At 42.4% G+C, this 18,665-nt stretch overlaps 1 protein-coding gene across 1 annotated transcript in view; it reads left to right on the top strand.

Moving 5' to 3' along the window:
• LOC121299588 (transmembrane protein 132C-like) overlaps positions 1-18,067 on the top strand; it is a 101,664-nt gene extending 83,597 nt beyond the window's left edge. The window contains exons 5-9 of the mRNA XM_041227401.1: positions 3,289-3,432; positions 13,916-14,121; positions 14,339-14,612; positions 14,965-15,156; positions 16,361-18,067. Of these exons, the coding sequence (XP_041083335.1) occupies positions 3,289-3,432; positions 13,916-14,121; positions 14,339-14,612; positions 14,965-15,156; positions 16,361-17,527 (1,983 nt within the window). The 3' untranslated portion in view covers positions 17,528-18,067. The remainder of the gene's footprint in view (positions 1-3,288; positions 3,433-13,915; positions 14,122-14,338; positions 14,613-14,964; positions 15,157-16,360) is intronic.
• Positions 18,068-18,665: the final 598 nt, after the last annotated feature.

Raw genomic sequence — 18,665 nt, 5'->3', positions numbered from 1 at the left:
AGGCAAACAAAGCTTGATTAGTGGGGCAATCCCAGTGGCTCTGGTAGCAATCCCCTAGTTGATGAATGAACCAGTTGATTTCCATGTGCAGGTCTTGTACGATTGATTGCCATTGCAGCTGTTAAGAGTACAGAGACTTGGCTGCACTGCTGGGCATGCTGGTTTTAATAACACTGGTGCACAAAAGGCCCTGATGTAAACAACCAGGTCAGATGAAGAGGATCACATGAGGGACCAACTTTTTTGCAATTAACCTAACATTGTCTTTTTAAATAATTTGCAAGAGTACAGATCAGCCTGTGGCTACTTAATCAATACAGTAATTTACTTGTGAATTAAGAGGAGTAATAGGCATAGGCATTCCTAACATCTCATCCTCTAATATTATAATAGCGCTCCAGATCTCAGCCCAATTCACTTAATAGCCATGTAGCAATTTTTGCAAGATTAACATATTAGCATTTTCTTCAGACCATAGCTAATGGTGGAAAAGCAGACAAGTCAATTGTGGAATCTCTCAGTGTTTCCTAATTATTTCCAATGGAGGAATTGGCGCTATATGATAAAGTCCACAATATGGTTGTCATGCAGCTAGTCACAAAGGGAGAGTTCAGTGTATACACAGGTTCATTTGGGAAGGCTGCCTAGTGTTAGCACACTTGCTTATTCTCTCTTAGCCAGCCTCTTTAGAGTCAAGCCTATGCACCTTTCTTTGCATCACCTTCTGCTTCACTGATACAAAAGTCTTGATAAACACATTTTATTTCCTTTTCCCATTCCATGTTCTTGGTCAACCCAACAATAAAGTGTGCCCCCCACCCTCCCTCCTTCTCACCTCTCCAGCTCCTCCCTCTCCAGATCCTTCCTCTGCAGCTCCTCTCTGCAGCTCTCCCTTTCCAGCACCCCCATTTCCTCCCCTCTCCAGCTCCCCTCCTCTCCAGCCCCTTCCTCTCCAGCTTCCTCCCTCCAGCTCCTCCCTCTCCAGCCCCTTCCTCTCCAGTTCCTCCCCCTCCAGGTCCTCCCTATCCAGCGAGAAGAATGAGAATGATCAAGCTATTTGGTGAGCACGATGGTAGCCCTACTTAATAAACGTACAGGAGGCTAATAAGGGCAACCTGTAGAGCTTGACCAAGAACAAGTTCAGTTTTCAGTGAAAAGCACTGCACTGCTCTTAATAATACTAAGAGTATTAAAATTGCTGGCTGCAAGATTATTCACCCCTGGTTAGAAAATCCTATACGGCAGACATGCAGTGGAGACACGTGCACGCCTGTGCAAGAGTGTGCGTGCGTGTGTGAGTGTTTGTGTGTGTGTGCGTGCCTGTGCAAGAGTGTGCGTGCGTGCGTGCGTGCGTGCGTGTGTGAGTGTTTGTGTGTGTGCATTTATGTGTGTGCAGAGTGTGATATTCCCATGTTAACCCTTTTGTGTGAGGTGTGTTGTTGGCCTCAGCATATTTAAAAACTTGACCACATGCAATAAACCAAGCAGATATTGATTTGAATGGATTCTCTACCAGCAGTAGTACATTTTGAAATTCAGACATTGCTGTAAACAGGCTGGGCAGCTATCCACCGACATGCTGGTGGGTAAAACATTGAAGCTGAAAAACGTTCAACTGTTGCCAGCAGAACAATGTAGCAAACAAAGTATTAATAGGCTTTGGCACGTCTCCAGCTGCTGAAGTTGTGCACCAGCTAGCCAGATCTCAGCTTGCATGTCTCAGAACCCTTGGTCTACATGCTCAGCACAGCTTCACTGCACAGATCAGCTCTTAAAACAGTCCATATCTACAGTGCGCTTATTTCAAAAGCTTTCCTTTGAACTGGGAGGAAAAAAATAATAATTGCAACAACATAATCAATGGGAGGGGTGTGACTTGGTCTTTACCTTGTTTAATCATAACTAAACCAAAAAAGTGGTGTTCAGCAGTACTGTGGTTTAATCCCAGGTCACTGTGCTGCGCTCATTAGATCAGATTTCTTTATACGGATGAAGACACAGCCCTGCTTGTACTCCAGTAGTGCGGAGGTCTATTCAAAGATTCCTGCTTTAATGTCTCCTGGTGGTCATCTCAAGAGATAGCCTAAGCTGGGGAGCACCATTTGAAGAGAACCAGCTGCATTGCAGAAATGTCAATACGCTGGATACTAAGCTGATTATGCCATGCAGGGATCTACAATGTGAAATGCCGGCTGTGACAGTGCTTACTAAGGACTTACAGCACTGAACGATAATTCATTTCTTAGAAAAGTATGACATCCTTTTTTTCGTATCACAGTTTCGTGCGGTTACTGCTGTGTCCAGTGTTTAAGAGACTGCTATTGACGCAGGGCTCTGTTTAGAGGTATGAGAGTGTGGGGTTATGGTAAATTGCTGGCATTACACCTGTTTAGTTTGTATTGGTTTAAGACGGAGCAGCTACTAGTCTTAATTGACACTATACATGTACTCTGCTGTATTTGTTTCAAATCCATTGTGCTGCTGGAGTTGGTCATGCTCTGGTGTGCTTTTGCCGGGTTACTTACAGCTTACAGTTATACTGTACACTAGTATTGTAATTTCCCAATAATGCATCTGTTATTTTATTAAACAGTTCACAGCCTGTATTCAGTCTTCATGCATGCCCCAGCTCAGCCCTTGTCTCTTCAGATATTTCTAAAGGGAACATGGTACTCTGGTTGTTTTGTATGGAGTGCAGCATTGCGATTCTCCTGCTGTGTTTTTAAACAATGTCTCATGCTTGTTTATAATGTCAAAATAAATTGGTACGTTCTCTTGAGAGAATTAGCCTCAGAAACAAATGCATGTAAAACAAAAAATGTCAGCAATGAAACAACCAGGTCTTGAGACACGTGCATCTGTCATTTTAAGATGAAGTTGAGAACTCAAAGCCTTGCTGACAGAGTCGTGTGGTGCTTACTTACTGTGTCACATGAAGTGTAAAGTTAATAATCATTTAAAAAAAAAAAATTAAACTGTTACAGCCAGACTTTTATCAAAGCACCAATGTGCACCCATGCAAATAAAATGACATTGTTTTAAAATCAAGATGAATAATGCAGTGTTAGTGCATACATTAGCACTTTGATAGCATGTTCACCAGCCTGCATCATGCTTCACTCCTAATTAATAAAGTAGATGATTAGGGTCTGAGTTTAGGTCCGTCGTGGTAGTATATATTATTGAACTTACCAATGAAGTGGTCATTGCAATATATTTGATGACAATTGACATATCTGAAGATAATGTGTAATGATTGCTCTCTCTCCCTCTTTATGTTTTTTCCAGGACTCTGAAATTCTGAACACGGCCATATTAACAGGGAAGCCAGTAACTGTCCCTGTAAAGATCGTCACGGTGGAAGAGGATGGCACAGTGACGGAGGTGGAGCAGGTCACAGGGTGTCAGTCAGCAGATGAAGATGTAGTGAAGGTAGGTACAGCCTCGCTGCCTGTAGGGGGCAGGAGTGAGATGTACAGTGGTTCAGGTAGGTACAGCCTTGCTGCCTGTAGGGGGAAGGAGTGAGATGTTGAAGAGGTAGGTAGAGCCGCACAGCTCGTGGGAGAATTACTAGAAACACTAGAAGAATACTAAAGTTCAGTGGTAAATGTTTCGACTAGAAGTCTTTCTCAGGGTGTTGAAATTAGTTTGGACTCTCTCCACCCCCCAATTGATAGTGTGATCAATCTCCTAATGCTCACACTATCAACTGGGAATGCACGTGTGTTGATTTTACATGTAGTTGACAAGAGCCTTGCAGAGATGTTGCAGCAGGACAAACACCCAGACAAGTCTAGGTTAAGGTCCCAAACCGTGTTGAGATGAGATGGGAAAATAATGTTCATACCACAAAGGGGTTGGAGCTTTACTGAAAAGGTGATTAACTCATAATCAATGATGTGCCACTTCCACCCAAGTAAACATTCTTCTTCATTCCGTGGATTATTACACTTCTTATTTTGTCCACTTTATTTCACAGCTAAAAATGTAATTGAACTGGGCCTAGAGTGTTTCCGAGGCAGTGCACAGGCTAAAGACTTTCTATACATTTCAGTAAAATCAGGTGCAGATGGTCATGTAGCAATGGCTTCAGGAGGCCTAGCAGTGGGGGGCAGTCATATTTTTGAATATTCTGCGTTATTACTACATTTGCCCTCTTTACCAGCGCATGCTGAAAGTGATATCTTAATACCTTAACAAAGCATATTTACAAGAACACACTGGGTCTGTAACATTCTAGAACCGTACCCAGCAACACTGAGAGTGCTTATCAATTTATCAAATTCTAGAACCGTACCCAGCAACACTGAGAGTGCTTATCAATTTATCAAATTCTAGAACCGTACCCAGCAACACTGACATTGCTTATCAATTTATCAAATTCTAGAACCGTACCCAGCAACACTGAGAGTGCTTATCTATTTATCAAATTCTAGAACCGTACCCAGCAACACTGACATTGCTTATCAATTTATCAAATTCTAGAACCGTATCCAGCAACACTGAGAGTGCTTATCAATTTATCAAATTCTAGAACCGTACCCAGCAACACTGACATTGCTTACCTTATCTGTTTTTGTTTTTGTAAACTGGAAATGAGTTAGCCCACACTACCCAATTGCGAACTGAAATTGCAATCCAAGATTTCCATAATTTCATTTCTGTCTTTTCTCTTAATAAATTGAAGACAATAACTTGTAGAAACCAAACATTATTTTGATCTCAGTGACTCTCTTAAGTGAATTTTCCATTACAAAAAGCAGTTATCTGTGAATGAATATCTGCAATGCTGTCCTTTGTGATGAAGAATTAAAGGCATAAGCTGCCATTCATGTACTGTTAGAAAATGCTTATTGCCCAGCAGGGTGTATTGTTTCATTTCCAATAGGGGTCATAGCTGGTTTGGGTCTGAAGCACAAAACACCAAAATTAATTAAATTAGTAATGATTGAAATTCCATTAGCAACAATATAATTACATACCATAGTATCTACGTCTTAATTAACATACTGTTAAACCCAATGTTACAGTAATTTACCATAAGCATACACACTGGTAAATTGATGTGACTTAGGAGTTCAATATATTCAATAATAATAGCATGTTAATTACATGTTAATTAACTAAGAAAGTGCTCCTTTAAATAATACATTTTAAGTCAATTTTGCCATTCAGGTTAAAGTCTTATGAGTATGGTGGCAGTTCTTTACGTGTCCCTTGATCTGCAGTTCTGTGAGACCAGTTTCTCTGCCACATCTTTCTCTGCAGTACCGATCCTATTCATTAGATTGGGCATTTGAGGCTTGATAAGTGGATAAACTTTTTAAAAGTCCTGCATGCAGAAAAAGATGTGTTTAACCTGAATATCTTGAGCTGTTCACACTGTGTATCACTGTTCTGTGTGGTGGTGAAGAAGAAGAATATAAACATGTGTCTTAATTACAATGGATTCATTGGTTTAATTACAGTGATTATAACTAGTAGCAACATCTCTTCCAAACCAAGCAGCTTCAGCACTGAACAGTGGCCTCCAGCTGTATACATTATGAAAGCCCTCCTCACCACAGTAATGACCTGTTTGACTGGCCACATTGCTCTTCTAAAATGCTTTACCTGCTGCTTCTTGAGGACTTGGCATGCATTCAATCAATCACTCAGTCAATCAATCAATCAATCTAACAATCAGCCATTTAAAAAACACAGATTTGCACAAAGGGAATTTTCTCCACTTCAAGGGATGACACTGATCTCTGTGTGTCTCACGGTTCAAAGGGGACCTGCTTGGAAAATCAATAAGTGCTGCATCCAGCTAGCAGAAGCTTCATTTTACAAGAGCTGTTTAACAAAAATGTATGGATTTTTAGCTTGCATGTCACAGCTGCTTGGTACCCTCCCGTTGTGTTTTGTTTTTGACAGCTTCTAAAACTTCTAAACCTTTTTTTGTATTTTCTGATGTGTTAAAAAGCAGTGGGGGTAAACCATCGCGATTGCATTTTTTTTTAAGGCACAGAGGATTTTAAAAAGCAAATACGGGTTTTCTGACCAGTGTGGTGACTGAAACAGAAAATGATTAGTCAATCTAAACAGGAAGAAGATTGCATTCGTTAATATGACCCTGATATACCATGACCGCACCAAGCTGTTTTCAACGTTCATACGTAGAAATTGTTTTGTAGCTTTGTACCTTTACATATTGCCTGCCTGTGATAATGCAAGGCAGCCCCTATGTATTATACAATAACCCTCTACACCTACTAAAAAAACATTAAACATTCCAGAGGATGCAGGATATATTATCTTACTGGTCATAACTATAAAATGATTCGGTAAACTATTGCATAACCTTACATAATAAGGTTGTGTGCAGCAGCTGTGTAGGCTGTCAGTGTGGATTAGTCAAAGGTTTTAGTTCACAAACATATTTTTAGCTCAAAGAGCATCCTGCAAAGAAAAAAAAAAAATCATTCTGCAACGTGAACCATAAAAGCAATAATTTTACAAATACATGATGAATGCAGAAATGACAGCTGTAAGGTGTGGTGTTGTGGGTTACATTGCCCTTGTGGATTCAATCCTGTCCTTTCGGTGAGATGAGATGAGGTTAAAAGCTCTAAAAACATGGATGCATGCAAACCTGTCTCTCTTGCATTGTGGGTAAGATGCTCGCTTGCGGTGCGCCCAGCCTTCACCCTGTTACATTCTGGCTTTGGGACAGAAAAGCTAATTCTGAGATCACCTTATCGGATCACATTAGCAAACAATGAAAACAAAAAAAAATCATTCCAGAGATTAGTGATTAACAAATTGGGTTGCGTGGTCTGAACAATTCTTATGTGTTGAGAAAAGCTTTCTAATTTCTTTGTTTTAAAGAAAGAAAAAACCCTAAACCAAAAAAGTGTATAATCTACACAGCTGCAACTGATAAACTAAAAGGCTACAATCAGCAAATCAGTCAGTTGTCACAGAAGTGTCCGCTTCATAAATAAGTGCTCTAAGTTCTTTAAAAGGAGCCGTAATTGCAGATTGTGTGAATTGAATTTGCATTGTAAACCCTGCAATGAAAGCGGAGTGTAATGAACTGCCCTGTGTCAGCTGGGGCTCCTCTTGGGATCCGGGTTTATGAAGCAGATGATGCTCTGATGATGTTTCTCATAAAAAGAAAAGGCGACTCAAAGCCTTTCAGTTCTGTGGCATAATAACAGGCCTCCTCAGACACAACACTTCCAGTGTGACGGTATTATTTGGTGGCCGAGGCGTTTAATGAACTATCGTTGCTGTGTTCTTCAGAGGAATGGACTCCCCTCACTGGAGTGGAGAAGCTGCTGATCTGATGCTACTGCACTTGTACTGGGCTCACAGTATCTCTCAAATGCCTGGGCTCTGAGGTTAGCTAAGGGGTGTTGTTTGGGTCTTTTTGAGGCAAGAACGTGCATGAAAAACTAAACAACAAACATGCTTTGTTTATCCCCCCCCTAACCCTTTCAATTCTTAAGTTGTTTTTCCTTTGTTGAGAATGGGCCAATAGAAACATACCCAATTGTATTCAGAGTCTCTTCTTAGATTATAGAGGCACATGTACGTGATCTATCTGGCTGCGAGCTTGCTAGGAGAATCCTTGCATGTATGTGATCTATCTGGCTGTGAGCTTGCTAGGAGAATCCTTGCATGTATGTGATCTATCTGGCTGTGAGCTTGCTAGGAGAATCCTTGCATGTATGTGATCTATCTGGCTGTGAGCTTGCTAGGAGAATCCTTGCTCTTTGGTCATTGCCTGTACATCTTGATTCCAGTGTTAAAATAATGTAAAGTCTTCCAATCATAAAGATAGCAGGCATTGTACGATGGTGTGAGAAATGTGGAACAATGGAATGCTGTTCAAAGCTACTATTCCATTGAAGTTCTGTGGTTTAGTTCTGATTTAAGAATGGTGTATTAAATAGGCCACGCAATCAATCACCCTGGTTTCTCGCAAATGAACTGAAACGGCTAAGGGATCTGTCGGAAACCACATCGTGGGTCTGTGATAAAGACAAATGATATTTCACCATACAAGGAATATTGCAATCTCAACAGCTAGGTCTGCATAATTAATTCCTGACCAGACAGCTACCATATTCTGTCTGTATAGAGCATCTTATCTTACTACTGCACTAGTTAGGTTTTCAAGTATTTGAACAGTGTCAAAACTAGTTAGGGCTGAACCTCTGTACCTTATTTCAAAAGGTCACAGAAGCATGATAGTGGAAACCTTTTGTCCTTGGCTCGTAAAATACTGAGAATACAAATGGTCTGAGACCTGCCCGGGGTATTCATGCGGCTGTCCCAATGTTCTAACCTTAGCAGCACAGTCATAAGTGTTAGAGCCGCTAATTGATAATTAATTACTTTGCAATTACCTTCTAATTCATAACGTATGCTATATTACAGGAAAGACAGAAAGAGTGCAGGACTGTGCATGTGTAGTTGGTGCTGTAGATCTGTATATAAGTATACTATAGTGTGTGTGTGTGTGTGTGTGTGTGTGTGTGTGTGTGTGTGTGTGTGTGTGTGTGTGTGTGTGTATGTATATATATATATATATATATATATATATATATATATATATATATATATATATAATGTGTATATATGTGTCAATTCTACTTCTGAACAGATCTTTTGTATTCAGGTTACCTGCAGACCGGGCATTACTTTGTGCCCATTTGCTGACACAACAATCTGAAAGACATTTCGTTCCCAGTCTCAAGCCTACAGAGAGCCATTAGTGGGCTCCCTGATGTTATTACCATGTCATTACCTTTACTGACAAGGTGCTCAAGGATATGGCGGTTAACATTTAAAGGTATTGTGTATTTTACATGTCTTGAGGAACCCGTTGGTATAGGTGTGAGATACCTCACCTATCTAATATGTTTTTCTTCTTTTCAAGATTCACTTTGAATTGTGGATCAATTTCTTTATCAGTCATCTCAGCCTGGGGGCATTTTGACCCTCAGAAGTTAAAAGCACCCCTGCTGGTACACCAGAGTGTAACCGTTAACCTGTCCCCCCTGCAACAATGTACCCCACTAGATGTAAGAAAGACGTCAGTAAGAAACACCACATAGAACCAAGGTGCTGTTTCCTGCATCCCCTGGGTAAGTGTTGCTGGGGGAGGGGAGGTTTGTGGTTACAATCTGGTGTAGCAAAGCTTTAAAAAGTTACCAGGATGCGATAACTGAAAATGATACACAAAGGGAATCTAAACAAGAAGACAATTTGTACCAAAACCATTTTTAAGGAACAAAAAAGAAGTGTGCGTGTTTGTCAAATGAATATTAACGTACGTTAAACTGGGATAGAGAAACAGTTCCTTTGCATAGTGGATTTGTGTCTATCTGTTCTCTTTACGATTCAAATGAACGCCTACCCTACTTTAGTCACTGAGTGTTATACTGCAGTACTGGGAACCCGGCTGTGGTTGATCTTTAGTCTGTATACCTGGCATTAAAAACAACAGGAGCTTCTTCACCCCCTCCCTTTGGTTAGCAGCCTGAGTGCATGCCCTAGGTAGTACTGTACTAATACTTCACATCTGCCAGGCATTGAAATATCTCCTCTTTAAATGAATGAACTGCCTTGGGATTTATTCATTGGCCTCTTAGTTAGCATAATATTCTGATCCTGAACTGTGTTATTGAGTGTTCCTTTCTGCCGTGGAGAGAAGCATGGGAATCTGCATCTCAGTACTGGGTGATTTAATGGTATCAATGCTGCAGCTGGAGGTATTGTCATAAAGATGAGCATTAGGGAGCATTTCTATTCTAGTTCATAAATGTAAGGTGACAGGCTATGCGATTAACTCCCTGGATTTATAAAGAAATGTTATTTCCATAACAAAATACAAATAATAGAGGAAATTGAGAAAGCAGGGGGAAGTTTGTAATAGAATTGGGCATTGACATACATATAAATCAGAAGAGGAAACTGGTGTTATGAAAGCTACCAGCTAACGGTCTTAAACAGATCAACAGCTGCTAGTCTTCGAGACCCCAGAGAGGAGCTCTATGTCTGTGCTTCGAAGTTCACAGGACTGAGGTGAAGTACAAACAGTAAAACAAGAAGACGCTGTTAAACACACAATACACTGCATGTAACTGCTGCAGTTTGAGAGTCCCGCCTCCCCCAGTCCCCGTCCCCCGTCCCCACCCCCAGACTGTTGACACATCTGTCACGGTAGAACCTGTTTTATCTTTTGCCTTTTCTCCACCCTGTTGCTAAGGCAGAGAGAGTGACGATTGTTCCAGGTAATTTGACGCCCCGGTCTAGGAAATGATTGGTCTTTCTCAGCCATTGAAGACATTTTGCATTGTCAGCTGAACAATTTGTGATTTATCATGGAGAAAGAAAAAAGTGTGGGCCTGCTTCAGCCTGCATTGTACAGAGGAGAGGGAATCGGTTAGGCCTTGAAGATGCTGATTCGTTGAGTGAGTAAATGTGTGCTTTTGTCTTTGCTGGAGTGGTGCATGAGGGCTATAAGAGTCTGGCTTTTGCCATCATGCAAAATTCATATTTATTCATACGAGGTACAGAAGATGACTTAACTGGGTTATCATTTACATTACCAGAACCTGTGTGAGGAGTCTTGATGTAATCCCACCTTCCTCCTATTGGTGTCAGCATTGTAGTAAGCTGGTGCTTTTGATAGCTTCCCCAACACAGTTCAAACTTGCTAGCGGAGTAAGATCTGTCCAGATAGACATTCTGTACAGCTGCTGTATTGCGCTACACAATGTTAACAAAAGGAAGCTCTTATTGTTTGATAAAGAAAAAGCCTATATCGTTGAGGAAGCCAATTCCATTATTTCTGCAGAGCTATGGGAACTTTCCCCTGCTTTTTATTGCAGAATAATTTTTCGTTTTTCCTAGACAATATTGTCAGTGTTGCTTGCCAGAAGGTTGCTTTTAAAGTGTGAAAGTGCGAGGAGGAGGCTTGGTCGAGCGCAGCTTACTTTGCTGTTTAACCATGAGCTAAAACAGTAACAGTGGTGACAGGTTAACATTAAAAGGACTACAATATATAATATATATATATATATATATATATATATATATATATATATATAGTATCATTCAGAGCAAACTGATTTGGAGAGCAAATGTTTTTGTTTAGAATTTCTCATTGCTCAAAAGAAAGATGACAATGTGTTTGTTATTTATGAAAAGACGCAAGCTCTGTTTCTCTAAAGCTTACCTGTTGTCCAACTAAAAGAGCCTGGTTTTGAAATTCACATATTAGTGAAGGGAAGTCGACAGTGTGTTCCTATACACAGGAGGAGCTTATGGTTTGTTCTGTATCCCAAAGAAACACACACACATGCATACGCAGTGGCCAGTGGTAGTGTGGCATTCCTTTCGATACTTTAGATGCATTACACACAGCCCTAAACTGTTTTCTTGTGCCTTCTCACACTCTTGCCCACCCCGAAGTGCTAATGACAAAAAAGCGGGTTCAGAGATTCAGGTTGGCATGCCACTGGGTAATGGGGCTATCTTTGAGTGTATAGAAAATAAACAGCAGTAGGGTTGGCTTTCAATGGGTTTGGAATACCTCGGAGATTTTATTAAAAGCAGCTTGTAAAGTGCATTGTACAATGCGACTGAGCACAAAAGAAAGACAAGCAAAGGATTACGCAGAGCTGTACAAGTTTATTTAAGCAGGGCAGGGGCAGCCTTTATCATCACAATGCCGGTCTGACTCCGAGACACCAGGGGCCTGTAGGTTTGCTCGTTGGCACATGCGGCGTCAGACGTATTAAATAGGAAGGCTGCCACACAACACAAGTGAATCAGTTCATTCCAGTCAAGTTTCTATGGAACCGACATTGACTTTAAAAGGCTCTGAGTATCACATGAACTTAAACTAACTAAAGTAGCCTACTACTATAAACATGTTCCTATTGATTGCGGAGACCCATAATAAATGTTCAGAATGCTGGTAACCAGGGTTACACTTCACCTGCAGCTTTGTGTCGGCACTTAGTAATTCAGTTTGCATTAGGACTGAGGTACTGATAAACACCACACCTAAAGTAAAGAGTTGTCTTCAGAGCAACACCAATACTTACAACCCTTCGTTCTTTCTTCAGTGATCTAAATGAGTGTCACGACTTAATTAAATGCATTCAAGTTGCACAGCCTTTCCAGTGCAAATTTGCAAAGTCTCATCCCCTCAAGAAGTTCCATGGCTGGTTTGACAGAGCTCAATGTCTTGTCTCGCCTGCCCAAATCATTTAGGAATCATAAACGTCTTGAAGAATCCTGCATCACATTAATCAAGCACATTAGGAGCCCAGCTAGCGAGCAGTTACCTTACTAAATCACATCAGCTGATACCCCTGGGTGGGCACGCTTGACATCAATGCCACTGCGGACAGCTAGAATGAATAGATGATCCGAGAGAGAATGATAAAGCATTATGACAGGTCTGGCTGTGTATTAAATACTGATAAGCAATGTTGTGCGTGTGACATGTTGTGCACACTTTGTGAAAGTGGAGCTGCTGTGAACCACTATAGCACTGTACTGTCATTTAGCTTGTGTGGTGTTGGAATGATCCTGTCGACAGGACTGAATTCATAAGAGCAGGAGCCCACCCAGTGGTTGTAATGATCGTTTCCAGGCCTCCGTGTGCAAGTATAAGTTTACATGTGGGAGGGCTGAGTCCTTGCATGTTAAAATCTATGCATTGCGTGTGCTTTTTTTTTGTTGTTGAAATTAGTTTGATATATTTTTTGTGTAATCTTGGCAGGGATGGGGTTAAAATCCCATTCCTGCCAAATCCATGTGCAGAATGTGGCTGGGTCTTAATCCATGTGCAGAATGTGGCTGGGTCTTAATTGAGGAGCAATGCTGCCCAGCCACACGGTTTAAAGGAGGTTTAAAGGAGGAGCCAGATGCATTGCTGTTTGAGTTAGTTTAGGGAAAGGACTGGAAGCAGCATGTTGTGCTCCCTGCCACTGCACCATGATAGCTCTGCTTGGGTGTGGGGTTCTTGATTTGGATATTGGATATGTTTGTTTGTTTAAATCTTTTGTTAAAGTGAGACAGCCGATCTGAGCTGCAGTCTTCCACCTCTACGTTTGCTATTCCTACCGCTGGCCAGCCTTGACCATAGCGCTACCCTACCACAATACAGGACCAAACATAAAGAAACCCCATACACTGTATTTACAGAAATAGCGTAAAATCTGTTTAGTGAAGTGTATGCCACTGTGCTGTAAGGAACGCTGCTTGCAAATCTTGCTGTGGCGAGTCTTCCTACAGCTAGCTGAGGACATTTAGGAAAATAATCACAGTCATCGTAGGAGGTTGATGTTTTCATTTTTCACCATTATTGTTTTGTTTTGTTGTTCAGATTGCTTGTTGGGAAGTCTGTGCAAAAACTGAATTGTGAATGAGGAGCAATATATATTGAGATTTAAATGAAATCGTGAATTAGTTCATTTAAGCAGTTGAAAATTCCACAGAGACCAAGTTCTCACCACAAAAGTGAATTGACTTGTGATTAATTTGACACACAGCAAAGCGCTCCGTTAGTCAAGAAACAAATGAGCCTGAGTCTCTGGTTTGTCACTTCCATTCGTTTTCTGTACTTTGTTTGGCTGACACTGGGATTCTTGATATCTACTGGGTTAATTTTTCTGTTGTTCAAAAGCTGCGTGCTGACAGCAGCTGTGGACTGAATATAGACGATTTGGTTTCCGTCTCTGTCTGTGTCTAGACAGGGTTTTGCAGCCTGGATCTTTAGACATCGAAGGCTCTTATTATAGAAAAAAACCTTTGCCAGCCCGTTGTGATGGAATATGCACAAGCCAAAGGTTTTAACTTACACCAGCAATGTTAAATAACAGCTTTCTGTCTCCCTCACTCATAGGTGTCGGAGACATGCGACTTTGTCCTGGTGAACGGCAAAGAAATGAAAGGGAAGCTGAACGTTCAGGTGAGCTTCACCTACCTGTACCTGAGCGCTCAGCTGCAAATGACCGTGTGGGTTCCCAGGCTGCCTCTGCAGATCGAGGTCTCGGACACAGAGCTCAGTCAGATCAAAGGCTGGAGAGTGCCCATCGTCTCCAGCAAAAGGTGAGCTTCGTTGCATACTTTTCTGACAGACTCAGCAGGGTCCTCAAGCCAGGGGTCTCCAGAACTGCAGCTTCAATAAATCCTGTGTGTGGTTTTGATTGAAGGGAGCTGTCCTGGGAAAAATGGTAATATCTTCTGCACCTGTCAGTAAATACAAGCTTAAAATGCACTTCACTTAAAACGTGGAAGCGACTGTTAAATGCAGTGTTGTGTGCAGGCCAACCCGTGACAGTGATGACGAGGAGGATGATGAGAAGAGGGGCAAGGGCTGCACCCTTCAGTACCAGCATGCCGTGGTGCGGGTCCTGACGCACTTCGTGGCTGAGCCCTCGGACCCGGCTGGAGAGCTTCGCTACATGCTGGGCTCCGACTGGCAGGCAGACATCACGGAGCTGGTGCTGGACTTCTTCAAGGTGGAGGAGCCACGCATCGCAAAGCTGCAGGACGGCAGGCTGCTGATTGGAAGGGAGCTTGGCATCACCACCATTCAGGTATCGCCCGCGATTATAAAACGTTCAGCGGTGCAGAGTTGAGAAATACTGAGAGAGACTTGAATAAATTCAATGCCATGTGCTCCACGAGAAGTCTTTGTGTTCAATCACTTCAAGCACAGAAGACGTTGAAAAAGACTTGTAATGGGGAATGTCAGAGGTCCTAATCAATTGATCTATTTCATACAGGGCGAGATGCCCTCGATTGAAAAATAAAATCTAATATTTATAACCCACCCTACATCAGCTGTTCTATTTCCCATTCCCAATCTGTTGGAGCTCTGAGAGCTCAGCTCAGATTTTTGGACGAAACATTAAAAAAAGAAAACGGTGCTGTGGCTCTCTTTCTCAGGTCCTGTCCCCTCTCTCCGATTCCATTTTGGCTGAGAAGACCGTGACCGTCCTGGATGACCGGGTCACGATCACGGACTTGGGAGTCCAGCTGGTCGCTGGGCTCTCTCTGTCCCTGCAGCCAAGCGGAGGGAGCAACCGAGCCATCATTGCAACCACCACTGCACTGGAGCTGCTGCAGACACCCCGACAGGTACTGGAGAGCGTGATCCACAGGAACGCCTGCAGCCGGAGAGATACAGGGGAAGAACTAGCTTAGAGCTTGAGGTTACTGGCAGCCTATCGAAACAATCTTTTTATTTTATTACATATTAATAGCTATGGATTAAAAAAAAACACATTCTTACAGTAGCTGTCATTATTGTATGATGCTGTTCTACATGTTACAGACAGATCTACTTGCTTATTGATATCAGTGGCTGTTGTAATGGCAGGAAACAGTGGTGACGCAGTAAGTAGGGTTATTCATACAGACTGCAGGCTATGATACAGCAGAGACTTGAAATGCCCCTTCCAAAGTGTACTGTTTTGTACACACGTCCACACTCTCTCATACAGTACACATGGGTCCCATGCAGCCGTTTGAAAATACAGGTGCAGAAGAACCTGACAAAGCTTTTAAAAGCATTGTTCTTTTTTTCAAGTTTCTATGGGAGAGAGATGCATGTATAAAGGCAAAGCTTCTGTTGCTGTGTTCTGATCTGATAGACCTGTCTGTGTGCTGGGTTACAAGTGTGCAGGCAGGGAAACGAGTGAAAAGATCACCGAACTCAGGGCTCCTTAAACCTGAATTGTCAGGAAAGTGAGACATGGAGAAAAACTCCAGTGACATCAACACTGTCTTTGTTAAGATGAGTCCCGACAGGAGCAAATCCCAGCCTGGTTTAGTAACATGCCCTCTATTGTGAATCCGAGTCATCAGAACCATCAGAGGGCTGTTATGGTATTGGCCTTGACGATTCTGAAGTATCTCTTCAACTTCTAGGTGAAGGGCAACAGTGTATCTGAGGAATTGTACAGTGGATACATATTGCAGCATATGTATCTTATTCAGTCTTTAATCAATCTGCGAGTGGGGCAGGAAGATACTAGCACAGCGAGTGGGAAAGAGAACACGCATACAACTGCATTAAAGAGAAAACGAATCAAGGGCAACCCCAGTCAAGCAGCAGGAGAATACAGCAATTAATAATCATTAACCAGGAGCAGAAGGTGAGATCAGCAGAGACAGGTCAGGCTTATTAAGTCAGTCAGTACCCCCTTTTTTTCCTTATTATAAGTTTGGGAGGCGAGCCTGATCGCCTGTTTTTGAATACAGTTATAACAGAGTAAAGAAGATTGTTCCCGTTCTGGATATTTATTGGATCTAAACATTGAATCTGTTTTGTTTTCCACAGGATGCCATCATTAGTGCCTGGATCCAGTTCAGCGATGGCTCGGTTACACCGCTGAATATTTATGACCCCAAAGACTTTACTGTCACCGCAACATCCTTGGACGAGGCGGTCGTTTCCACCTATCAAGACTCTCCCATGAAATGGCCCGTTATAATTGCCGAGGGGGAAGGCCAGGGTGCTTTGGTCAAGGTGGAGATGGTGATCTGTGAAGCCTGTCAGAAGTCGAAGAGAAAGAGCATCCTGGCGGTGGGGAATGGAAGCATCAAGGTCAAGTTCGGCCAAAAAGATGCCGATCAGCTGGGAGGCCAGGGCGAGGGCACCCTGGAAAACAGTGCCAGCGATCGCAGGCAGAAAGCAGAAGACAAAGCAGGGCAGGAAGGCTGGAAGTACAACAGCGCCTCTTCCGATCGGGAGGAAGGAGCCATGAGGAAAGTCAGCACCACCACCAAGACCACGATCACCAGCAGAGCGGACGGGGGCAAACTCTCCGGCGGTAGAGGGCAAGTCCAGAACATCCCAATAGACTTCACCAATTTCCCGGCTCAGGTTGACCTGCCGGGAAGAGGAGGGGAAAACGACTTGTCACAGACCCCACGGGGCCTGAGCGACCTAGAGATCGGAATGTACGCTTTGCTCGGCGTCTTCTGCCTGGCTATCCTGGTCTTCCTCATCAACTGTGTGACCTTCGCTTTGAAGTACAGCCACAAGCAGGTGCCGGAGGTGGAGCAAGGCAACATGAACCATGCCCATGACTGGGTGTGGCTGGGGAACGAGGCCGAGCTCCTGCAGCACCACCACTTGGACAATACTGCCCAGCAGGACGAGTGCACCACCATCATCGACAAGGAAGAGGGGCAAGAGGAGAGCAAGTACCTTCTCAACGGAGGCTGCCAGAAGAGTATCCAGGGCCAGGTTCACAGGCCTGCCGATCCGGGATGCAATGGGAAAGACCTTCGAAAGGACCCCGTGAACTCCTCCACCTCCAAGCGGAAGCAGGTGAAGTTCACCTCTTTCGCCACTGTTCTTCCAGACGAAGGCAGTGGCCCGTACAGCAGCTCCGTGTTAATAGGCAACGAGGATAACATCAAGTGGGTGTGTCAGGACATGGACCTGGGACAGTCGACAGAAATCAGAACCTATATGGAGAGGCTACAAGACAATCTGTAAAACTAAAAAAAAAAAAAAAAAACAGGAGGAGACTGCTTGTGTTTTAAATTCACCTTTATGCCTTCATTTCTGAACCGGGAGGAGGGGGGTGGGGGGTGTGGAGGAGCGATGCATTGAGTCAGCAATAGAAGTTCTGCATGAACAATGCACAGACTGACAGACTCTGAGTAAAAGGAGTGGCAGTTATAAGTTTTTATGGAAATACATTGAAGGGACTGGTGAACATTTATTGTAGTGCCGAGGGGACAGCTGAAGATACAGAGCAGCAGATGAAGAAGCTTACAGAGACACTGAATGGAAAGGCATACACTGTACTGTACAAGCAGGCATAGTCACCATGGACTGGCAAAGACCGGGAGGAAGGCCAAATTAAGTCAAAAACACTCTTAAGGCTTGGATTGGAACTTTGGACTGCTTAAGGTTTTTGCCACTTAAAAGCACCCATAATAAAATGGCAACTCCTTACCACAGACAAGAGAAACATTGTTACAGTTAATTCCAAGGAGCTCATCTTCAGATCCCATTGTTATTGTTTTAAAGGCCAAAATAAATTTTATATCATATATATATATATATATATATATATATATATATATATATATATATATATATATATATATATATATATATTATCGTTAAGTTATTATAGCTTTTATATGTCCTTTTTTTGTCCATATCATTTTCATTATATGCACCAAAAAAAACAAAAATGGTTCTCAAGTTCTCTTTGAAGAACCATGCACTTTCCTTTAGAAAAGGTTCAGGTTTCATGTTAGTGTGAAAGCTGAGTGAGATTGATGAAAGCAAAGTGTTGCTCTGCTGCCTCTAATGGGTCCAGAGACTTGCATTACCTGGCTGAGGTTTTTGTTCTCCTATTAGAATGGGAGATGCTGGATTGAAACTTCGCTCAAGGGACAGGCATTGAAGGTAATAGCGAAGATTTCCTTTTAGCTGGTGCTCTTGAAAAGGCAATCCTACACACTTAGCAGATAGATGGGCCACCCATGTACTTTATAGGTCAGATAAAAGTTTTCACAAAGGTTTTATAATCAATTACATGATCAGTTTTTCACTGTTTATTATGCAGTCAAACACTTCATGTGTAATTCTTTCAAAGTGAAAAGGTTTGATGTTGCTG

This window comes from Polyodon spathula, chromosome 25 (genome assembly GCF_017654505.1).
Source record: "Polyodon spathula isolate WHYD16114869_AA chromosome 25, ASM1765450v1, whole genome shotgun sequence".
In the NCBI taxonomy this organism is placed as follows: Eukaryota; Metazoa; Chordata; class Actinopteri; order Acipenseriformes; family Polyodontidae; genus Polyodon; species Polyodon spathula.
This window is presented reverse-complemented; position numbering and strand designations above follow the sequence as displayed.